The 25,032-nt window shown below is 40.8% G+C and overlaps 1 protein-coding gene across 5 annotated transcripts in view; it reads left to right on the top strand.

Annotated features, from left to right (window-relative positions):
• ABCB7 (ATP binding cassette subfamily B member 7) overlaps positions 1–25,032 on the top strand; it is a 48,295-nt gene that overhangs the window by 7,165 nt on the left and 16,098 nt on the right. For 2 of the 5 annotated variants that reach the window (XM_021405984.1, XM_021405985.1), the window contains 4 exons: positions 10,129–10,206; positions 11,767–11,853; positions 17,486–17,605; positions 24,533–24,665. In XM_021405984.1, the coding sequence (XP_021261659.1) occupies positions 10,168–10,206; positions 11,767–11,853; positions 17,486–17,605; positions 24,533–24,665 (379 nt within the window). In that variant the 5' untranslated portion in view covers positions 10,129–10,167. Of the gene's footprint in view, positions 1–3,372; positions 3,529–8,448; positions 8,728–10,128; positions 10,207–11,766; positions 11,854–13,449; positions 13,657–17,485; positions 17,606–24,532; positions 24,666–25,032 lie in introns of those variants that run through there. The other 3 variants (XM_021405982.1, XM_021405983.1, XM_021405986.1) reach the window with 3 other exon arrangements.

Genomic DNA, 25,032 nt, shown 5'->3' with positions numbered 1-25,032 from the left:
ATCATGTCGTGCCCATACCAGGGAGATGTCTGAGTGTTTACCAAATACATTGCAGCTATCCCTCAGGCAGTGTAAAGACAAGGTAAAAATGAAGGAACAAACTGCATATGGAAGTCCATATATTAACAACACAGTTCCTATAATTAGAGGCAGGCAGGAAGCAATATATTAAGAACATGCTTCTATCTAGCGGTGCCTTAGATCAGCTCTGAGATTCTCTCTGCTTCCTCCAGCGATCCAGCTGACAGATGGTGTCATAGCTTTGTGGCTGAGATCCAGAACTGAAATGCTAGTCCTGGGTTTAGCTATCACTAAAGGGAGTCTTGAGTTGGGATGTGCATGCCCAAGCTGTCCCCAACTTTTCATTCAGACCTTTCTCCTTCAAGAATTTCCTGTGATTGGTGACTTCGGGTTCGTAACTCATTTTAACACTCCCCCTGGGGTTTAGCATACCTCAGTGCTGTCTTTAGAAATGCTTTTTTCCTTGGACGGAGTAAGCTGGAGACATCTTCTGCCTGTCTCATAAATAGGATTTCTGAATTATTCTTCTGGTGCATCAGTAGAAAGAAGTCACAAACCTACAGCCTACCTATTGGAAATACTTTCTCCATTTTGATGTGTTCTTTACACGGTGAAACCTTTTCCACATAAGTTGCCAGCTCTCCCTTTTATGAAACAAGCATCTTTTATGAAATAAGCGCGCGATTTATTACTATTTCTTGATCAGGATTAAGCATAGTCATAATCATACACATCCAGGATGAGAATAAGCTTAATAGGAATTACGTTAGGAAGAAATTCTTTACTCAGAGGCACGGGCTGCTCAGAGAAGCCCCATCCCTGGAGGCATTCAAGGCCAGGTTGGATGGGGCTTTGGGCAGCCTGATTTAGTGGGCAGCAACCAGCCAACAGCAGGGGGTTGGAAATGGATGGGCTTTAAGGTCCCTTCCAACCTAAGCCATTTTATGATACCAACTTTGGCTTTGAGGATTCTACGGTAACAACAGCTGCTTTGAAAAAGCTGAATTAATATACCTGTTGGGAATCATCTGAACCAATTTTACAGCTTTTGATAAAACCTTTTGTTTTATTACAGTTCATTTTCTCATTGTGCACTGCATTTCACAGTTCACATCCATCCACACGTGTAATTTTTTTGTCCATTCTGGCTACTTTTCCCCTTCCATTCATCTATTTTGAAATAAATAGAATAAACTTATTCAAATGCGTTGCCTCCAAAATGCTTTCATTTTTATGGGATATTTAATAACTCCACAGTGGAATTTGTATGGTTCTGCACTATACCCTGATGTATGGTTCTTGTAGGGAAAAACTAAGTACCCACTTACAGTATCTTTTATTAGCCAGATGATGCTTTCAAAGTGTTGAGAAAACATTAGCAAATTAGTCTTCATGCCAACACCCAATATGTCAGGGGTGTCTTCATTTTTATTTTTTTTAATCTTCACTTTGCTGTGAGGGTTACAGAGACATCCCTGGTAGAGCTGTACAGCACGTTAGGGTATTCTCAAGACCTGGTTTGCTGTCTATACGTGTCATGGAAGGACTGGTGGGCACACTACAGGGTATGCCCCTCAGATTTGTGTAATATTAGTTTGTCACAGTATTCTAGCATTCCATACTTTAGAATTTTAATATTGGCAACATAGTATTTTGTGGGAGTTGGTGTGGAAGATGTCCAGATAAGAGACCTTTTAGGTTTCTATTCACAAATCTCCTCTGTGATGAGTTGTTACCATTCCTGGGGCTTCTATTTCTTCTATCTAGCTCCTTTTGTCATTTATTCTGAGCAGAGATTGCTTTTTGCCTGAGTTTTACAAGGAGATCCTCTGCTTTTACAGTTAAATCTGCTGAGAAGCATGTATATTTTTTTAATGGCAACCTACTTTAAATAGTGTGAGTTTATAACAAAAAAAAAAGCCTCTTCTGCTGTTGTTCTGGGTGTACATCATGAGCTTTGTTATCCTGATTTCTGACCACTAAGGTGTGTGCATGGCCTCTCCTTTCTTCTTCTGTCAGCTGTCCCATCTTGTTTTTGCCGATCACATCCCCATTAAAATATTTCCTTGCCAGATATTTAACTTCCCCGTGTTTAACTTGATCCCATTACAGCCAGTACTCCTTCCTTCTATCATTGTTCATAATTTCTCACCCTCTCTCAAGGTTTGCAGCAGGGTGTATAGCCACCCCTTAGTTATCAGTGAACTAAGCTTAATATTTAGCACTTTTGATCGCTTTTTGAAAATGAATCACCTCCTCTCTGCCAGTCTGCTGATGTGGGTTTTTTTTGGCATTAGATGAATGACAGAACTGCATTTTCAATATTCAATTAGAGGGCTAAATTCCCATTCGTATTTCTTGAAAGGAATGTATGCATTTCTTATGTAATTAGTGCTTGCTTGAGAGCATTAACACTATAGTAGACAAAAATTAGCGCTAGCCTGTACTAAAGGGAGTATTAAATGAATGAGAAAATGCATATTTTCCGTCTTCAATTTTAGTGTCTCGTGGAAAGTATGTAACGGGTTCTATAAGCGGCTCAGTGTCAAGGTGTATGTAACCTGCTATTCTCTCCTTGTTTCCTTTTAACTGAGGAAAGGCTGTAATAACACAGTTGTCTCAGAATGACAGTGTGAGGTTTGGCAACAGATGTTTGTCGAGTGGTTTTGCAAATCTCCATTAGAACGGCAGCAGAGCAACGTTAAGCACCGTGAGAGCACCTCTCAGGGTTCTGCTGTACGCAGCCAGGGTGTCCCACGGTAAGCACATGCAGAGAGCCTAATGTGGAAATGCTGGACGTGTCATACAGCTGAGTGCAGCTCCGTCCACAACGCGCTGTGTCTGTGTATACGCGCTGAGTGTATCAGGGCTAGCTCAGCAATGCCTGCTGAAAACCGGCAGAAAAACTGGACACCGCTCTCAGTGAAGCGTTGTTGGGTCGGCCCGCGTGTCCTGGCTGTCCCAGACAGGGTCACATCCCTCACCTGCCGCCTGCTCCGACGGCCACGTCGCAGAGGGCACGCCGAGCTTGGCAGGCGCCTGGGATTCATCCCTGTGAGTACCGCCGCTGGGCGGCACTGTTCCGGCTGGGCTCTGCCGAGCGCAATTATGGTGAAGAATTACATTAGCGACACAGAAACGTCGCTTCTGTCGTTTAAAGCGAATCCTGGTCAGAAGCAAAGCCGCGTATCAAAACGCAGAGCTCCAGCTTCCTCCTGGCTCCGCGCGGCGCTCCGACCTCCTCGGAGCCGTCGTGCACGCTCAGGCCGGGCGGGAGCGCGCCCCGTCGGGGGCCACCGTGCCGCCGTGCCCCGCCCCGCTCCTCCCCGCGCTCCGCCGCCGTCCCACAACCCCCCGCGCTGCGCTGCCAAGATGGTGCTGCGGGCGGCCTCCTGCCCGCGCCGGCTGCTCCTCGCCATCGCTCTGCTGCGGCCTCCGGCGGCCGCCGCCTGCGCGCACGGCTGGTTCGCGGGGAGCGGGCGGCGGCGGGGCCCGGGCAGCGGCACGGTGCGTGGGGAAGGGAGGGGATGGGGATGGGAGGGGAGGGAGCGGGCGCAGAGGCAGCCGCGCCGGAGCTGCCGTCGGGGGATGGTTCCCGCGGTCCTGTGCCCCGCGTCCGCTCGCCTCTTTATGGACGAGCGTTCAAAAACCGTGCGTGCGAGGGGCAGCCGGTTCCCTCGTGACCTCAGCGGGGCTGTTAGGCTTCGTCTTCTGCGCCTTCGGGACACGGCTGCGTCGCGCGGCCCGGGCTTCACCTCCGGGCCTGGCAGCTGAGCGCCGTGTGTGGGTGCACCGCGTCTGAGAAAGCTCGGGCCGGCTGCTCGGCGCAGCTGTGTGCCTGCGGTCGGGCCGTGACGTGCGGGGACACCAACCGCCCCGCAGCGCTGACCCTCGGGGCCGGCCTGGCCCCTCCAGGCGGAGCGTGACCGCTGAGGGCTGGCGGCTGGATCGTGCTTTTGGAAGTGAAGCCTCGCGTTAGAGGGGCCGGGTCTTTTGGCTGCGTGTCGCGGTAGTGGAAAGCAAAACTTCCACCGCTGCTGAGCTCAGAAGATTGTCAGAGCTTTGTGGCAGGTAAAATCTGATGCTCAGTGCTGTGTTGCACTTTTGTATGTCACTTGTTTCCTTTAAACGTGGCTGGTCTCTGGCTCTTGCTTTGCAGCAGGCTTTGTCAAAGGGGCGTTCTGTGTGACAGGCTGTGGGGCTGTGCTGGTGTGGGCACTGCGGTTTGTGAGGCAGCAGCACGCTGCCCTGGGATGTACCCCGCTTCCAGCCCGCACTGCTCCTTGCTGTCACAGAGCCATGTTGGAAGGGCTTCTTCCAGCTGGCCTGCTAAAGCACGTGGCTGACGGCCTCTCCTCAGCAGTTCTGCAACTTGCTTGCTCGGGAAGAGTTGCTATTCCGATATGAAGGCTCTTCTCATAGGGAAATTGCTGGTAATGTTAAATGTTAAAGGCAAGACTTTGCTTTTGAGCCTGACATCAGTTTTGTGGTCAGCTGCCTTTTAGTTTCAGCATTTAAACGTGGGACTAAAAGACCTACGTTAAGGGAATAGTTTCACAGTTAACTGCTCATTTGCAAATGGTTGAATACATTCAGTCTAGGTTTGCTTCCTTTTTTTTCTTTTCTATATTTTGGAGCAGTCAGCACTTTATTATTCCCTTTTTTCCTTTCTAATCCCCACCTCCTTCTCAGTGTGGGCAGTAATCCTGTTCCCACACTTCTAATAGTTTAACTTTTTAAAAGTAAAGCACTCTGTAGTCTGCTACCGGCACAGGAATTAAGGTGAATGTGAGCATCAGATCTGTAGACTAAACAGTTTCCATCCTCTTGTTTAGGAAAAGCAAAATCCTTATTAAAAATGTGGTTCCTTTGTGCTAGTACCAGAGCAGCATCCCGTCTTCTCTAATGCCAGAGGGCCATGCAAGTTTGACAGTGTTCTTGCATTGAGGATTGCCACAGCTGCCTGTGGATGTTACAAACTTCCTGCTGAAGGCGAGCGCTTGTAACTGAGGTACAAATTGGAATCTTTCTGTCAGCATGTTCCAGTGAATGATTTTGATTGCAAGCAAAGAATTGAGTACCTATCTCAAATTGAATGAGTCCAGCTTTCAATAATTCATATGTGTTTTTCAAAGTGAGTGAAGGGAGTGCATCTCAGAGATCAAATGAATTAACTTTCCATAAATTCTCAGATAGCTATTAGTTCTGCTTGATAATAACCTTAAGCCTTTTATCCTTCTTCCAAGAGTACTGCTGTTTATGACAAACTTCTCATTGTCACCTTGATTTATTGCCTCTGACAGGCAGAATTCTGTTACAGATGGCAATCAAGTTTATATTACTTAGATGAGCAGGACTGAGCCAGTAAATTTGGGAGGCTTTTAGTAATGAAACTTGTGTAAGCTGAAAGCTGATGCACACCAAGTATTTTTCCCCCATATTTTAATATCTCGGTGCTTGGTATTGTCCAATATTCCTAGAAATTTCAAATGTCATAATGAGCAAACAGCAATGTAAGCATTGTGATGTGTATAATTGCTTATTTTAACCCTTTGAATGTTTTAATTTTCATGTGAAATGTTGTGTCTTGTGCAGATACCATATACATGCAGTATGTATATTTTTAGTACGTGTAAGAGCTCTTCTATGACACTCATTGCTCTATTATAGGTATCAAGTATGGGTTAGTTCTTGCACTCGCTTGTTGAGTGTAACAAAGGGCAGTAAATGTGACATAAATGCTTATGACCCAGCCTCTTACTAATCAAATATAGCGGACTTGTTCGGATGCCGTCGATAATCCACGTCTTTCTTCCCTCCCACCTGTTTTTCAGCAGTTTAATCAGCCTTGCTTTCCTGAGTGATAGGACGTGTAACCTTTGTATCCTGGAGAGGAGAACAGCTGAGCTTATGGAATGGCAAAGCTGATGTCATAAATATTGTGGACCTGTACAGATGTTGTCAATATTGTGGAACTCTGACCAGACTCAATTTACTGTTGAGATAAATTTGTATATCCATAAATGTAGTTCTTCCTGTCACTCTCCAGTGGCTCAAGGTGTCAAACCTCCTGCTCTGAATGTCAGCCCTCTGCTGAGTGGTGCTGGAGAGAGCTGCCCTGTGGTGGGCTTTGGAAAGTGACCTGATGTGACTACTGTGCTTTCTAGGAAGCTTGTTGTTGTTGTTTTGTAATAGGGTTTGATTGCGTCCAAACTAAAAGGTGGGAACATAACATTTGACTGAAAAGACCCAGCAGCCTTTACGTGAGGATAGCTATTTTAATACGAGTCTGCTTAAGTCAAGAAATATACCAAGGAGTTTCTTTCAGGGAAGTTATCTTCTTTCAGAGATAACTTCAGCAGCTGTAAGAAGCATGACTTGGGAAGTTGTTGTGAAGGGGAACAGCAGAAAGTAGAAGAGACTTCATTTTTTTCTTGCGTTATCTTGGCCTTCCAGCCTGCTGCATGGCATGTGATAGTGCGTTCTCGTGCACAAGTTAGTAACATCCCTTGCTCTGGAAGTAGTTGTAAGAAGTTGCAGGTATTTGGGTTCAATTTACTTATCTACCCGAAGCCTGATCTTATGAAATTATACTGATATTTATTGTCTTGACATCATTGCTAAATTGGATTTTCTGATGGCGTAGTTACCAGACTTAATGCGTGGGAAGTATTATTCCACAGTCTCCATTCTCTGTTGAGCAGAGTGTATGTCATTGTACATAAACATAGCGAGACGAGAAATTAATTTCCAGAAGATTCAGCTTTGTTATGAGATATTTTAGTAGCCTCTTTCATCGTAGATGTGTGCCTGGTAACACGGAACGGCGAAGTTCTTTGGATTTTCAAAATCCCTTTATAGAGTAAGTATTGCTTCTGAGCAGATCAGTGATCCCATATTTCTGCCTATAAAAGCAGGCACCTCATTATACTGAAAATTGTTGCGAGGAAGGCTGTATTATGGAATAGAAAGACGGGAACGTGACAACTGGATGTGATGCTTATCTGTAGAGTAGCGGGGGCCCAGAGTGCGCAGTGCTGTGCTGGAGATTGCAGTGGTGTGCTCTGGGCCGCACGGTGCAGTGCTGTGTGGGTCTTCCCTTCTGCCACTGAGATGTGCCTTACTCAAACATGTGTGGGCATCTGTTAGCAAGATGAAGTTATGGGGGAACATCTGAAGGCAGTTTTTTCTAATGTTCTTGGTTTCGTTTGTTCTGGATATGTGTGCAGAGCAGCTGCACGGTGTGAGATGTGTTTCCAGTTAAGTTTATATTGCTCATACTGATAACAATTTAGTTTATATTTGTGAGTGTAATGTATTCTGCCTACCTGAATACTTCCGTCTTTTCTTGTTTTCCTCTGCTATTCATCTCTTCCTTTCTTGTTGCATGTAACTCTTAAGTTAACACTGGGATGTGAGTTCTGCGCAGGCTCTTGAATCCTAACTTCACTTTTCTGTTACAATTAGCTTAAAAAAATTTAAAAGAGCAATTGCTGTTAGATTAGTGTAGTACATTACAGGCTCCTCAGAGAAGCTCCTTGGCATGGATTTTACCTTGTGCAAGTGTTTAATCCCTGTTGTTTGTTTGCATCGATAGTATTTAAACTACCACCAACAGTCATGGCACTTTAGCAATATGACTTTTATGTGCAATCAGTACTAGGCATCTGTTTCATCCTTTAGAGTGTACAGAATCATATCCAAAAACACATTAAGGGAACATAGTGGTGCAGAGTTAGAAAGCGCCAGAATTAAGGTACCCCACGTAGTTCTCTGACTTCTGAAATCAGCAGGGCTTGCTCGTGCTGGGATGAAGCACTGAGGTGTGACTTCTGTCTGCGGCAATAAGGGCCAAGCATGCCTTTCCTTTGCAGTCTGAGTTTATTGGGAAGGAGTTGATGTGAGGGACAGAGGAGTGCTAAGTCTGCTTAAGGGGTGTATGGAGAGTAACAGCGTGAGCTTCAGCCCTGCTCCTGTTCCGTTAATAACGCTGCAGTGGCTTGGATTCTTACCATTGGAGTCAGTTGCTCACCTTGTCCATGTTCAGTTCTTGATTTCTTTGCTGAGTCTTGGTTTTTAACAAGAGCTTGAGAGAAGAGGGAAACTTGCAGTCTTCCAGGCACACATTTCTCCATGTATCTTGTGCAAATCAGCGCCCTTGGCACTGCTCTCATCTCTTAGCCCTGTAGCAGTTCATAGCCTCAGCCAACTGAAGACCACCTAATGCAGAAATTGAGATAGATCTGTTGGTGTTTCAACAGAACTTGTTTCTGTGGTGTTTCTCTTGTACTTCCATCAAGAGAAAACTTGCGGATTTGCCACAGGATATACATTATTAGTAAAATGTTTCTGTGATGTCATAGTACCTTCTGGAAGAGCAGTACTTAGCTTCTCTCCAGTAACTGTTGAGGCCTCATTTGTCTGTTCCCGTGTGCTAGGAATATACGACAGCAGAAATGCCTTCTAAGTTATCAAGATTGATAATACTTATGAATAATATATTCTTCCTCTTGCAAAGTCAAGCAGGAGAGAATGATACTGCTGAGGAGAGGTTCCAGCTGCGTTGTCTTCGGAGAAGCTGAAGCATAGCGTTGAGCAGTGGGTTCATCAGCCCCTAACCTTCTCTGTGGCATGGTTTATCAGCAGACTTTTATCCGCATCACGTGCTTAAAGAAGTATAAATGCTGGCATAAGGACACCAAGGATGTCAGTATGCTGTCTGCACGCTGTAATTGCCTTTGCTGAATTAGAGAATGCTGCTGCTTTTGTATTGGTTGTGCGGCTTCATTTAGTGTTAGGTCCTAGGCTGCTGTCAGATGCTGCAGTGGTGGATGCTGCAAGGAGTGCTTAATGCTCCTCTTGCGTGTTGGTGGGAGCTTTATCCAAAATGACGGTGCCTTTGTAGCAATTATATTAATTTGCAGTAACCTGGGACATGGTGAGGTCTCTCGAATCCCTTGTCTCCTTCCATTATGTTTTCTGTTTATGAAGCTGTCACTGTTCATATGGAGACCGTGTTAGTTTAGATGAAATCGACTGTGTTGACAGCAAGTGACAAGGTTATCTACAATGAACTGCCTTACAAATGCAGCTGCTTAATTCAGCTCTGGTCTGGGAAGCATCGGGACAGTTCGCTCAGGCCACTGAGCTCTGATGCAAGTGCGGTGTGCAATTCTGATGTTTACTCTGCCTGCATATGTTGCTGTAGAATTGAGGTGCTGGAAATTAGTGTGTCCTGTGTGGTGACATTTGTCGTTTGCCTCGAGGTGATGAGCAGTTTTGGCTGTTTTTTGTGTGTGTGTTTTTATATGTGAAGTGTGTGGTTAACGTTGGAACAGAGCAGTAAAAGATTTAATACTGAATATATCGAGGATGTTGAGGAATCTTCATTGCCAACTGAGAGGTCCCTGTTTTCCCCTTCGGGAAGCACTGTCAGTTAGCCTGTCTGGGGGAAATAAGTGGTCCTTTGAAACTTCTGCAGAAAATGAGTTGCTTTCCATGTGACACGTAAAGCATGCTGCAGTCAGTGCCTAGCAGTGTGCCCATGAGATGCACTGACATGTTTGTGAATGGTGGCTGTCTCGTGTGCTGCCTGCCTGAAACTTGCCATCAGCCAGGCTGTGATTTCTAATGGTCCTCGTGCATCCCAGGGAAGAGCTGTAGCTTTGATTCGCCTTGTGGTGTCCGCTGGGCTGAGAGGGATTGGAAGTGGCAGAACCAATAAGCGTAACAATTGGTTATGTAAAATAGAACAAAAGAATATTTTAAAAAGTCAGAGGACAACCTGGGAGAAGATTAAAATGAGAGGAAAGGGAAAACTTGAGGGCTTTTGTGATACCAAAGCAATGAAGTCTGATGGGAGTGGGTATTAAGAGAAGGGAAAGTTTAATTGTCATTTAGAAATGTTGATGGTTGCATGTAAGCTATTTTACAGCAGCTCCCCACCAGTTTTGATTTTCTTTTCCTGTGGTCAGTTGTCAAAAAAAGAAAACCATCTGCCTTGTTACCACGTTCTGCTTGTTTACATAAACCAGCTGAATATTATCTGAATGTGAAGTGCATGTTCTGCATTGCTCCGTTACATTTTTTGTTTCTTTTTTTCTGTAGATTCCACCAATCCGCAAGCAAAGGTCATGGCAGAGTCTGATGGGAGGTCATTCAAGGCCATTACTGGAGATATCAGAGGTAGGTAGAAATTTCTCTTCTCCCTACTCATGGGGAGGAGGACGCTCTTGGAGAGTCTTCCCATATTCTCCCTTCCCCCCCAACCCTTTCAATTTTGGAGCACAGCAAGTTAAATGAAAGTTACGTTTCTGCCTCTTGAAAAGAAGAAGCCTTGAAGCTTCAGACTTCTGCACTTCGCTCACAGTCTTTTTGAATCCCTAAAAACAAATGATAATACAGTGTGTTATAAAGAATTCTTATCAGTGCAAAAAAGTTACATTTTTGCTGAAATTCATACTGCCAGGCATAGAAAATGCCTAGAAAGCTGTGAGTTTTCCATGAGTTCGTAGGGCTTTATTACTTCAAAATCCTGCTTAGACTGTGAAATATCAAGCAACTTTGCAAATTTATTCTCATCGTTGTGAGCAACAGGATGTCAGGCTCTAATTCTTGTGAAGTCTGCTTGCTTTAGTGCTAATGTAAACATAAGGAAGATTCATTTTTAATGGGTTCATGGAATAATTATGATGTATTTCTAAGTAGCATACTTGGCTTGAATTAAGTTAAAATGTATCTGTCTTTTTTATTGCTATTATAAAAAAAACAACAAAACAACGTTCGTACAACAGACTTCAGCTCAAATCTTTTGAGTCTTTTGACTGTGTGAAATAATCTTTGAAGTGTTCTTTAAAACATAAAAAATATGGAACTTTGCTTTGGGAAACTCCAAGCTCTGATATCACACCGTATCTATGCAGTGAGATTCCTAAAGAGCTTGTAAATAAGCTTTACTGAAAGGAAGTTGAAAACACCTAGCAAATCTTCTGAACAAAATGCAGACTCTTCTGATAAGCTTTAACACATCTATTGTTTGTGGCAAGCGTGTTGAAATTAGAGCAGTAGCAAGTTGTTCTTCTTTCTGGCTCGTCTACCTGGGTTAATAAATTCAGAATTTTTCTCTGTATTTATTTAGCAAATCATCTTACTCGTGTGATTGGAGAAGGGAGCATTTGTTCTTAAAAAGCAGGATTGTATTGTAACTGCACCCGCACATGCTGCTCCAAATTGCAGCTGGGGCTCTGGACCACGTGGGCTTTTATCTGTCGTGCGGTACCAGTAAGCCATGCTCAGCCTGACAGGGAAGAAGTGGGAAGCAAGTTTCTCTCCTTATTTTGACCCCTCAGTGGAGTTATTTTTGTAGATGAAAAGAGGATTATTGCTCAAGTATGTCCCACTTTATTTATTAACATGTCCGAGTACATTTATCTTCCAAAACTTTAACTTCTTTTCACTGCTCTTTGTTCTACTTCTTAGCTGTAGGTGTCATTTTAGCTTAAATTTTTAAGACTGTTTTCTTTACCTCCTGGCTACTTGGAACGTTTTCTTCGCTATACAGCTAGATTTATAGTTCTCCTCTTATTGTTTCCTTAAGCAAAGCAAGGTTTTTGAGGAAGGATCTTTTATTAATGCAAGCTGATTCAGTTGGAGGGTGAGGGGAGAAAAACAGACTTGTTCTTTCTGTTGGCTTTTAAATGCATGTTTCCTGAGGTTCTTGCAAATTAACTTCTCTTTTTCACACAGATTTCGCCAAGCTTGCAACTGATAGAAAAGAGAATGTGTTGGCATGGACATGCAGGTGGAGGGCTTCACACAGATCCAAAGGAAGGGGTAAAAATCACTTCATTATTATGGTTTTTCTCCTTAAAAATGCCGAAGACCTCAAATAGCAATTCATTAAAAACTATTGATAGGTGTTTGAATGCTGTAGCACAGTAGATTCTGTTTACTTGGTAATGCAGCTCTTAGATTAATGCAGTTATTATAAACATTTGGCCAAGTTCTTCATTGTCATTAAAATACAACGCTAGTGCCGCGTTCCTTTGTAACTTCCCTGCGTTAGGTTGATTCTTTTTCATACCAAGCACGTTCCATTGTAGCTTAATGTGGGCTGGTGTTCTTGTTTGTGACTGGTATATCCCCGTGACTTGACATTAGTTTGTGGATACAAGTTAGCGCATCAGCTGGTGAAACTGCACTTAAAGCAGGAGGAAAAAAATCTAATTGTGCGTGTGTTTTTGCTTTGATTTACTGTCGATGCATCTGGTATACTTTGACTGCATTTATATTCAGGAAATACGTATGTTAAAATAATGATGATAGGTATAGAAGCAGAAGTCGTATCGTTATTAATCCAAATGGTTACAGTTGGAAAATAAGGTAGGCTTTTAGTTCAAGCAGCACAGTGTAAACTTGGCCTTTTTAAAATTACAAAATCAAGGAGCTTGAGTTATGTAACTTTTGTCTTTGCATTTGCTCTGCATCAGATGCTTTGTATGTTTGCAGAACGGTGCTGTGGGGTGCTTTATAACAGGCTCTCATGGGATCTTAAGACTGGTGAAGACTGTAGTGATGACGTGTTTCAGAGCAGATCCCAGGTGTTTCAGGCCTGATTTGCTCGTTTTTACCTGTTCTAACACTCTGTTCCCCACAGCCTGGCAGTTCTGATGATCCATTTTCCTGTAACTGTAAAGGAATGGATCATCTTAAATTTTGGTCTGGAAGTTACCCCTTCATTTAATCTCAACCTGCTTGTGCTACAAGCGGAAGTTGGGAGACAAATTGCTAACGTTTATTGCTCTTGCAATAAGAGGGAGTTTCATAACCTAAAATATAGCCAGTTTGTTTTAGCAAGCATCTGTGATCTCTTCTGAACGAGGCGTGGGGGATGCAGAACAGTCAGACATTTTCAGTGGTAGCATTACTGGTCCTGCATGTAGTGTGAACTTTAGACTAATTTTACAACCCTCCTTGCAGCATGTCTGGTCTCTTTTGAAATATTTCCTAGGCAAGACAGACTTCAAAGCTAGGAAGCTATTCATCTCCCTAATTATCCTAATTGTATATGTTCTTGAATATTATTATTATGGATTGCACTTTTCCTTTAAGCGGAAGGGGAGCATTACACTCTGTGTTGCCACTTTAGTTCTCATATATCCATTGAGTTTCGTTATTACTATTTTTTCCTACTCAAATTTTTGTTTCTCTGGATATGCTGATCAGCTGAATATCGTCTGTTCACTGTCAAAACCTTTTTTCTTTTTCCCACATGTCCATGTAACATATTTTTAATGTATACTTAAAATAAACTTGCCTTCACGTAGTGCAGTTGCAAATCACAAACCCAACTTCACAACTGACCTATCTTCAGAATTGCTGCAGGGCACTGTTGGTGCTTTCTTTAAAAAGCTGCTCCCCAAAATGCAGGTCTCTTTCAACTGAACCACCTGCCTGGAGAGAGGAAAAAGAAAGAGTGACCGTGGATACAAAAACTGAGAGGTTCTCAGCAGAAGTGAAGGAAGTCTGATGTCACAGCACGGTTCTTCCACGCACACACAGATGCAGAAAAGAACTGGTACTCAGATTACAATGAGAAATTTTTCCCCCTAGAATTACGCTTCAGAAAAACTGGAGGTAATACACACCAGCAATATTAAGCCTGTATCTCTTCCAGTTTGCTTATTTTTGACAAACGAGCTTGTTTCTTCCAGAAGCTGATCTGGGGTCTGATGTTTTAAATTCCCCCTCCTTTAGCAGCTCCAGGGAATAGAGAACTGAATGCTAGGGATGAACAAAAAAAGTGTGTGCGCGAAGGGCAGTAGGTGTTACCTTCACCTCGCAAATAACTGGAAGATTGCACATCTGTTTTGTTACAAAATAAATTTTTTTTGCAACAGTGGCCAATGTGCAGAAGACTGAAAACAGGAGTGTTATTTTACTATCCTCAATTTGGTTTTTTGTGTGTTAGACTTCTGTAAGCAGCACAGGCAGCAACAGAAGCTGTGGTGTCTGACTTGTTGCTAAGCAGTTAGATATTACTTTCTTATGAAAACATTGCTAGTCATGATGGAGTGCAGATAATTAACCTGCCCCCACCACCATTTCACTCGGTTGCTATTTAGTTTGCTAGTCACTGCGTGTCCTCCGTGGAGGGACGGACAGCAGGAAGGCAGAAGACAAAGCACTTTAGGGAAAAAAGCTTGTCTGACATATATTGGAGCTGATATGGCAGCTTGAAAAAGTATCCTACCTCACCTTGCTGTTTTGCTTGGTAAGTGACTGTATCGTCAGGTAGTGAGCTGGCGTAAGGTGACTCAGCTGAGAAGTACTGCTGCTGCTTCACTCAAAGCACACTGCATACCATGCACTGAAACAATCTTTTTTTTTCTTAAAAAGTCATGATCTCGTGTTCTCAGCTGTGCTTTTTCATATGCTACTGAATTTGCACAAGTGTCTGACTCCTCCTTGAGCTGAAACCCAGCAACAAACACTGAAGATTTTTCTGTCAGTTTCATAAACTGAATAATCTCATGGAGGTGTTTCATGGCTTCCAGAGGTGGTTTGAGAGATGGACTGGGACCATAGAGTTGAGTGCTGCAAAGAGATGGAAAAGCGGAGGAGGAATCAAGCAGTTAGGGGCTTGCAGAATTACCTCATGCAGATGTGAGACAGCTTGTGCTGGTACAATGCAGATGATGATACAGCTTCTTGAGTGAGTACACAGAGAGCCAGAGCAGGGTCTTTTTTCCTTTGTCAGCAATGACAGCTTAGATTCAAGCCAAGCTACCGCTTTCATCCATCATGCTTCGTCAGAAGCATCTTCCAACATAAACTTCACGCGTGAAGTCACAGGGCCAGCCCACTGGATGCTTTGCAGTACTCAGTAGTCTTGGAGATGGTGAGCAGGAATGATTTATTTTTTTTTTAGGTATTTGAGAAGGCTTAGTATCTGGAACAGTTGGGGACAGGAAGAGAGGCAGTATTTATTCCTTCGGTATTTTGTAGTGTTTAAAAAAAAAAGACTGTCTTTATAAAGGCTTTTCTTTGCTACCTGCTGTATTATACATTTTATACTTTTCCTTCTGTTACTTCCATTTCTTTAGAAATAAGCCTTGGAAGAAAATATAAAACATTGCTGCCACTTAGAAGGTTAAAATAAATACTTTATTCTTAACATTTATGTACCACAGAAAATCTAAAAAGAACTTGAGTCTATTAAACAGATTGCTTATTTTAATTCTTAATGTTGTCACTTGCATAGTCAATTTTCAGCTTGTGTTTCTGTACAGGAGTAACATTTATTTCATGGTAAACTTTGATGTAATGTGCACGCATTTTGCACCTCCTTTGATATTTCTTCCTGTCCCTTTGCAAGGCCTTTGGCAAATGACTGGCTGGCTTCTGACTTCTGTCGCGGTTCAGAGCCATGAAAAAGCTGAAATGGGTTCCTTGTTTGCAGCCAATGTACTTCTTTCTTTTTAATAGCTTTTCTGTACAAAGTCTGCCTATCCAGTAGCAACATATAATGAGAACTGCACTGGTTGTGCTGGCATCTTCTGTATTAATGGGATACCACTTTTTTTTTTACCTTCCTTTTTAATCTGTAAGAGCTGATCAAAGATATTTTCCAAATGTTTGAAATACTATTTATGCATATCCTTAGCTCAAATTGAAAGGTTCGTGTATGTGCTGTAGCAGATACCTCCATTTCCTCAGCGGGTAGGACAAAACAGAAATAATCTTGCATCCTCTGTTCCCTTATAAGTCTTTGATTATATCAATTTTTTTTAAAGTCATTTGAAATGTGCTTACACTTTGTAATGCTCAAATATATTTGCAGTTGTTGACAATATACAATATTTCTCCTGATGGTTGTCTTTGAAGTCAGTGACTATGAACACTGGGATGAACTTCCCCATGCTTTTAAAAACTTACACTTATAGGATTGGCTTCACTGGTTGTCTTACATCTTAACAGAACTCTTTTCTCACTCATTCACATTGGACCTTAACAGAATTTTTATTTTAATTAGTTCTATTCTCAAAATTGAGATCCCAATGTGTGAGGCACACAAACTAGTGAGGGGAAGATTAAAACACGTAGAATTCCCCTTTCTACAGGCTTGTGTAGTGAAAAATCGCCTTAAACCATGGACTGACCTTTTCTTCTTCCTCCCCAGTTCCAAAATATTGCCTGAAATAGAGAGATTAGCTGCTACTTGCTGCCCTCCCTCCAACTTTAGATAACCTTCATGTCTTTGAAGTTAACCCTGGGGTATCCAGCACGAAGAATGAGGCTTTGCTACTTGCATGCGTACTGCATGCTCTTTTATTCTTGCTTGGCTATTTTTCTTATAGCTTTGGAGTTTGGTGGAATATATCACAAGCGTAAGTGACGCATCAATCTATCTACAAAATAACCTATCCTCATTTAAATAAATTCTTAAGGTTTGTTATGTCAATTGTGAGAAATTAACTCATTTGAAGAGTTCATTAAATGAAAACGTAGCAACAAATGATTGTAAGCAGTTACGTACATCTTAAAAGCCTCATAAAACCTCCTTACCCAAATTCGGAGGCCATTCTATTAAATGAAGGGATGGTAGTTGAAGTTTAGTAAAGGCAACTAGACCAGTTCTCTTGTTGGTAGTTAGTCTTACCTTCATTAGATACGCGTTGAAGGAGTACCTTTGTGTTCCTGAAAACATGCCTTAGGAGACGTTGGAAAAATAAAAGGATTTCTCACTTACCTGCAAAGGTAATGGAATGACCAAAATCTGTACAAACGGGTTGGAAATGCTTGAATTTGTAGTAATGCAAGCAAATAGTCTGAACTGAAAATCATATTCTGTTCAATTTATGTACTATTGCAAGTGTTCAGTTTTAGAGATATCAGTTCCTGTAATGATAGTGATTTTTTTTTTTAAATAGTGCATTTAATTGCAACTTACTGTGTTCTCCAGACTACTTTCTTTACCTTTTATACTTCTTTCTTGCCTTATTTTTTGTTTGTTAATATTTTTTTTTTTTAGTTTTCCCTTTGGTTGTCTCTGTACTGTGTTAAAACAGCTTCTGAAGAAGGAATAGCAAGTCCTTGCGTTCTGTACAGAAATACTGGGAAGATAAAAAAAAAAAAAAAAAAAGGATTAGTTTATTTGTTCTGTGAACCATTTCATCTATGGTTAATTGTGGCTTTCTCTGTTCCATTTTTGTTTTACTTGCGCTCTTGAGAACACATTAATTAAGAACAATTCATCTGCTTTATCAGTGTCATGTATATAAACCTAAAAACTTACAGCTCAAAGTATTAATATGTGGTCCTAATATCAGACATTGTGAACTGTCTCCCTATCAAATAAAATACAAAAGTAATCCAAATCTACACAATTAATTCTTAATTACACTGTTATTTTGCTTCGCAAGTCTCTTTTTAACATGATGCCTTTGTTTGTTCTTTTCAATAGCTGAAGGAGATAGATGCCAAAAAGATTGTCAGAGCAATGCTGTCTTATGTGTGGCCCAAAGACAGACCAGACCTGCGAGCCAGAGTAGCCATATCTCTGGGGTTTTTAGCAAGTGCAAAGGTAAGAACAAATGTTTCGTTGTGTTATGATACTCATACTCTTGCTGCAGTAAATTTAGCATATATTAGCTCTCAGAAGGAAATAGCCGTGCAAAAGCTTTCCACAGATTAGTGAAGGATATAATTTAAAGTTAGTGAAAATCTTGTAGAAATAATTCAGAAGAGGAAATGTGAACTTGTGCAAAAAATGTTTTGGAAAAAAAAAACCAAACAACATTTAATTAAAAATATTGGAAGTAAATTTTGTAAGCATCGTTGAGACATATGGCTCAACTGACTTCCTTCTAAATATGGGAGGTTTTACCAAACATGAGGCTAATATTAGCATCTTGTTGGGATAAGCTGAAGTAGGTGCTGCTTAGCAATGAGTTTCAGCACTTAAGTTAGTCTTGCTGTATTTCCTTATCAGCGTTCAGCAACGCTGCTGTGTTATGAAAAGAGCGAAGAAGCAAACTTGAGTTATGTAGATGATAAAAGAAGAGTTCTTGGAAAAGAAATGTGCTCGTTTATTTGAACTGAAAAGGAAAGGGCAATCTTTTGGTGTGCAGCACTTTCTGGTAGAAGCGGTCTATCAGGTGGTAGCTGGTACTGTCTCCAAGAGATATTTTGGTTTGTGCTGCTGTTCAGGAAGTTGCTGATAATGCAGGTGACAACAAGCAGAATATGGCATGTTTGTACAAGCAAACTTCCATCCTTTTTGTATGAAGTACTGCTTTCGTGTTTATTCAAAACTATCTGGGAAGCTGTCTGCTCAAAATGAACGTGCTGAGAGTGTTTTGCTTTATACACCGTGTCAGTACCCTCCCAATAATGTCTAACTGGTTATGAATGGTTTGTTGGGCTCGTGTGTGATCTACTTTTCAGTACACCCCATTTACAGATCTATGTGCAAATAGTTCTCCAGAGTTTATTTTTAAAGCTTCTTATTGATATTTTAGATAGTAATCTGAAGACAATTTGGAAAGAAGTTTAAAGTACTTTCTTTTGTACTTTTCCTGGTTTGCTTGAGGGGTGACATGGAGTTCTCCCCTCCTCCCCTTTGGTTTAATGAATACTGTTTTCTCACATAGTCTGAGACATCAGTGATGTTGCTTAAAACATTTTTCACTGCAAGTAATGTGCATTACAGCAGCAGTAACACTTCTTATTCTTAGTCACAGAAATCTCCTGGTAGGTTCCTCATACCTGGTAGATAGCCACAATGTTTTCTGTTTCTTTTGACTTGGAAATAATTGTTCTTTGGTGTTTGTTATGGTGGTGCTTCCTCACTGGAGAGGTTAGTTAGGCATTTTGGCTTTTTTGATTTTGATTTTGAATTAGGCATGCCATGTCATATTGGGCTTGAACTGCAACTGGTCAGAATGCAAACGAGGCATTTGGTTTAAAACTGAAATCTGCTGCAAGAGACAAGATTTCCCCAGTACCCTGTCAAAAAATCAGACATTTAATAATTGCTCTTTGGGGAGGTAACTGGATGTTTGAATCTCTGAACTGTTCTTTTAAGTTTCCTACTTCTAATTTAGCCTGGAAGTTGCCAATGTTCAATACAGCTTCCTAAAAGCAGAGAGCAGAAAACCTGTTTAGCTTTCCCCAGGTTTTAGGAGGTACCTGTTAGAAGTGTTTTGTCAGAATGTCTGTTTTGGCAAGCAGGAACTTCATTTAGAAAACACATGATAAGCTCTCAACAGACGTATGTTATAACTCTGGGGTGAAAGTTTTTGTGGATGTCTTCTAGCTTTCCTTTACTGGCACTGCTTTTCTGTAATTGCAAAGCTTTATTAGAACTCAACAATAAAATAATTTCAATTTAACACGTTATCCCTCATCACCTGCACTATATCCACTCTTCCCTTGTGGGGTAAGTTTTCTTAAATTGCTTCGTATTTTACGTGTGCTCATACGCACGTAGTTACTGTGGCATAACTGCCATGCAGTAGATTGTACAGAGCTATAGAAAATGTTGTATCTCTGAGCCCTGAACATTGCTTTCCTTGCATGGCAAGCTAAAGGTCACTTTGTCCTACAGAAAATTAAATACAAATCAGTTTACCTGTAAATTGCATGGACCATATAAAAACCTTTGCAATTTCCTCATTATCTGATCTGGGACCCTTTGTTCAGGTTGCTTGTGGGGTTAATTATAAGGTACTTGACAGACCACACAAGCAGTTAGTTGAAGTTTCGCTGCTATTCAGTTGTCAGTACGAGAATGCCAGTGCGTCTTTCTCCTTGCTGCAGTCCTGGCCTGCTTTCTTTGTTCACTATGAGCTTGTCTGCATCTGAAGGATTTCCATCCTTGGTATGTGTTTGCTATAAAGGTTGCTTTTCTTAGGGCTTTTGCGTAGAGAGCCGTATGATCGCGATGTTACTGGTAACCTTCCATCATCAAAAATTCTTTTTTAAGCCTTTTGGCCAATTTCTTTTGAGTTTGACGAAGGAGTATGAAGTTTTATACCTATATATACAGTTAAGTTTCCTTTTTAAAGGAAAGATAGAGGCTGTAGGATAGCTTCAGTCTTTGTGCAAAAGCACCAGAGTAATCCTCAGCCGCAGGAAGGAATCTCGGACCTCACGCCTTGTTTGTGGACTTGCCCACAAAACACAAAGAAGCTGCAGATCATACCTCCTTTTTTTCTGCTGCTTGTGAAATAATTTGTCTTATTTCTTATCTCTTTCAGTCTTCCAGTTCAGTAAAATTTGATTTCAAAACAAAAGCCGGTGTGTGTGCAGCTACCACAGAGCCTGCAGTTATAATCTGTCTTGACTCCTTTAGTGGGGCCCAGTTGCCTGTCATTGAACAGATTATTGTGATTTTTGGTTCCTCTTTGTCTACGCATAGCTGCTAGTAGTATTGTTAGCCTTCAGAGCGAGCTGTTTGTATAGCTTTTTATGACTGAGAGTTGACAGGATGGAGTCTGCTCCAGGGCTAGGAAGGTGTTTTTTTGTTCCTTGGAAGACATGTTATATTATGACACGCTTTAAATTTTTATCTTAAATATTTATAGCCTATCTAGACTTGTGTGATGTGAAAGATGCAACAGTAAGACAGGTAAAAAGAGAACACAAGGCATTAACTATGTTTTCAGACACATAGATTAGCCTGCGCAGGTTTTATGGTTTTTCCTTTTTCAACATTCCCTCTCATTTTTTTGTCTACTGGGATATGCTCAGTAAATCCTTTACTTCTCTCCTTCCCTTTTTCTTCTGTGGCACAAGAAGAAAAAATGCTCTGACTCCTGAGGATCCGGGTTAGACAAATGGATGTGACAGCATCTCCTGTCACCTCTGTCAGTCTGCAGTGGTTTTGGGCCTTGTGGTCACACACTAAGCATGTGTAATTCATGAGCCTGAGAAATCTTTCAGACCATTTGCATTTATACTGACTGCTACTTCTGTAAGCTTCAGGAGAAGAAGCTGTTTGGCTAAATAGATGAGTGTAGTACTGTAAATGTTGTCTGCATGGAAAGATAACTGTGTCTCTGATCAGTTATGTGAGTGCGTGTCATCGTTGTTTGCGGGCTTTTTGTAATTACGTGGAGTTAGATAATTACAAGAAACCTTTTGAAACTGTTAGTTTTTTGAGAAATTGTGGGTGAAAAGTATTTCTAAACTTCTTTTTTTAATTCTTACTGAAAAAAGTGTGCTTTAGATAATCAGTGAATGCTAAGAAGGTGTGGAGCTAGAATCTTGTTCTTTCATTTTGACCATATTTTCTAGATTTTGATACCTATCTTACCTTAAGAGATGGAGTTTTTTATTTGTACTTCCATATATAATGCAGTTGTTGGATACGTACCTTTATATTGCTCCAAAGATAAATTCAGTCGTCTTCATGTTGATGTTTTTCAGTGGATTATTGGCAACACTATAGACCAGTTTTATCATGTTGGAGCTCAGCCTGTCACTAATTCATCATCTTTATTAAACAAGAAGTACTGGGAAAAGCAAAATGAAAGATAAGACTGTTTGCCCTAAAACTAGTGCGGTCTCACATGGGAGCAGAGATGATGGTGCATTATCAGCTTAAAACAGTGCAGTCATTAAAAAAAAAAGTTTAAACTCATTTAAGCATGATGTATTGCACTATGACCTGCTGTTAAATGGGGACTGTTAAGCTGAGATGACTTCATTGGTGCTTTATTTGCTTTCCAATAAATTCAGACAGGAATTAGCTATTCATTCAAAGTTACAGATAGAAAGTGTTCAAATTTATTTATATTTAAAAAAAAAAAAGACTTAAATGGGGATTATTATCAAACTTTCAGGAATTAGGAGGGAAACCTCTATAAGTACGCTGCATAAGACAATTGTTGTGCATGGGAGCTTTTCCTGGTGTACCTTGGTGTGCTGAGAGCTTTGTGTTCTGTGCCAGCAGATCCGGGCTGTGAGGGGTAGCTGGAGCTTGTGCAAAAGGCTGGCATCTTGTTTCTGTTAATGTGAACAGGACCTCATTGACTTCACAAATTGAGCAGGAAAGGCTTGCTCGTAATCATGTTCTCTCATCGCTCTTACAATAAACTTTTTGAGATGGACTTTTTTTTTTTTCCTTTTTATGACTGAAAAGCAGACTGTGGTGATGGTTAATGAAATGCAATACTACGCTGCCTATTATTCAAACGCTACCCTCCAGGAGTCAGAACAACTACAGCCTGAGACAAGGCTTTAAATTTCATTTAATACTCTATTGGGTGGGATTATATTGATGTGAAAGAAGATATTTCTGCAAAGTTAACGTTTACATTAATTGTGAAGAAAAACTGCAGTTTAAAGAATACATCTTTTTTTTTTCCTTTAAATGGACTTCAAAATATATCTGTAGTTCCATTTCTGAGCTACCTGTAGCGCAGCGCAGTCTACTGATGAGTAAAATCCCTGCAGAGAGATTTGTGGGAACCTGCAGGAAATGAAGACAGTCTGCATCACGGTGCTCTTATTTTCCAATGAGCAGTCCCTCCCAGGAAAACCTGCACCTTGTCACGTTGGTCATCACTGTAACACCGATGGTAGTATATTCTTCTTCATTAAGAACAAAATGCCACCAGAAATGGAATTTCAGTGTCTCTGGAGGGAATAATAGGTTGGGTTTTTTTTTATTACACCGTGGGAGGGAGTGGGGTTTTGGATTCTAGCGTTGTACAGGTTCAAGATCTCTATTAATGCACTCTGAGTTCTTTGTGGGGCTCTGTGTTTAATGTTCAAGCACATTATGACAGTAACCTGTTACTGTGCTGTTGTATCATTGAAGTTACCAGTCACTGTTGTGTATTGATGCTTTGATGGTATTTGTTGTCTTTTTTTTTTTTTTCCAAGTGAGATTTCCACAATGGTGTGGAAAGAGAGCTGTTGTGAATGACACTTGTGGTTGCAGTGGGTAAATTTCAGAGGAGTATATTTGAAACAGGACCTGATCTTTCACCTGGTTTCTGTTTTCAACCACGAACTAATCAGCAGTAATCTCACCTCAGTGTCTCATATCTCACCTGTCTCCTCTCAGGAATCGTATGGAGTATGCTGTGCTGAGAATTTTCTTGTCTTTTTTATATATTATTTTTTTTGCTTGGTGCATTTCAAGTAATGTTTAAAAAATAAACAGAGCAAATTAAAGACATTAACGCAATGGTTTTCTTTAATCTTTTATTTTAAAGACTTATTTCCAAAAATCCGGTTTTCTCTCTTGGTTGAGTGCTAGTCTTCAGGACTTAGTGTAGTTTTTAACACGGAGAATACTTGATAGGTTTAAGCCCCGCTTATAACTTGAATTTAGGCTGAATTTATAAAAGGTTTTACCACTCTTTTCACATGAAACCTAGTTTGATCCAGTTAACTGCATTTTTTTTCAACGGACTTACACCTATGACTGATGTCCTTGAATACGATTGAGATCTGAGTGGGTGTACAAAGCATTTGGTGGAGAGAGCTGAAATATTCTTGTCTGTTCTTTGTTATCATATGAAATAGGATGTCATCTGCCTGCGTTTTTTTTCCTTATTACCTTAATTTAAAAAAAATATATCCCTTAAGCAATGTCAGCTGACTGTAAAGTCTTTAAACATCTTCCATGATTATAAGATTTTAATTTAAGGTGCTTGTTCAACTGCTAGGAACCTTTAATAACTTATTTCAAAATCCTAGGTAGAAGCAGCTTGGATGAATCATGTTAATTAAATTTAATGGTATTTTTCATTATTGGTCTAAATGAGTGGTGTAATAATGAAATATTAACAAGACTTAAGGTCTTTATGCTTTCTTAAAGATTCTCAGTATTTTTTTCTACACTCCAGTTGTTCATAAGCAAATAAAAAAAATCTAAAAGTTGCTCTGTTTATGCGTCTAACTGAACCTTTTTCAGGTGTAAAGGAGACCTCACTGTTTAGAGGCATTTGGGTTTTGGTGTTCTCACAAAATAATCTAGTGGCATACCCTGTGGTCGATGTGGATACCACTGAGGTGTTCTGTTTGAAAGCTCACGTTGTTAAAGTAATTCCTGGTGCCTGGTAGATGGTATGGAAGGCCTTTCGTGTCACTGGCGTTAGTGCAGGTATTAAGTTAATGCTGTGAATGGAAAGTGTTATTTAAATATTGAGGTAAAGAGCGGATTCACTTCTTTCCTTTGATTAAACTGGAGCTTTGTTTTAATGTGTCTTTGACCTGGAGTTAGTAAGGGGTGGGTGGCTTGTTGTGGTGTTGTTGTTTTTTTTAATAGAAACTGATAGAGTGTGTGTGTGTGAGACACAGAGATGACCTTGCAGTACTGGGAGTGAAGACTTAATAGTATGGAGGATATTGTACATGAAATCAAGAGAGCTGTACCGCCAGCACAAAGTGTTCAAGAGCTAAACGTAACAGTACAGCTAATTGAGAAAAAATATTCATGTGGCATAGATATGTTTTAATGCATACAGACTAATTGGTGTTCTTCTGTTTTTAGGCTATGAATATATTGGTTCCCTTCATGTTTAAATATGCAGTAGACAACCTCAACCAAGTATCTGGAAACATGCTGAACCTGAATGATGCACCAAACACGGTTGCAACCGTGGCAACTGCTGTTCTCATAGGCTGTAAGTGGGATTCCCAGATCTGTAGACAGATGTTCGCTGTTTTTGCTAAGGTAGAGGGATTGTAGAGCTTCTCACCTTTGCCCTGCTAAGCATCTGGGATAGTTATTCCATGGTGACTTCTGTGTTGATGTCGTACTTCCAGTGCTCTGTGACCTTGCTTCTGTTATTCCAGTTAGAAAATGAAATAATGCTTATAGAAACAGTCACTAATTATAAATTCTACCCTTTGCTAAAACCAGCTGAGAACGGAACTAATCTAAAATGCACATGCAGTGGTTTATAAACGTAAACTAACACTAAGTTTTGGGCCATTTACATATAAATTAGACTTGAAATAAAAATATTTGAAACTATGTAAAGAATCACC

The sequence above is a fragment of the Numida meleagris genome, chromosome 8 (assembly GCF_002078875.1).
Source record: "Numida meleagris isolate 19003 breed g44 Domestic line chromosome 8, NumMel1.0, whole genome shotgun sequence".
Lineage (NCBI taxonomy): Eukaryota > Metazoa > Chordata > Aves > Galliformes > Numididae > Numida > Numida meleagris.
The sequence above is the reverse complement of the archived record's forward strand: the minus strand, read 5'-3'. Positions and strand labels throughout refer to the sequence as shown.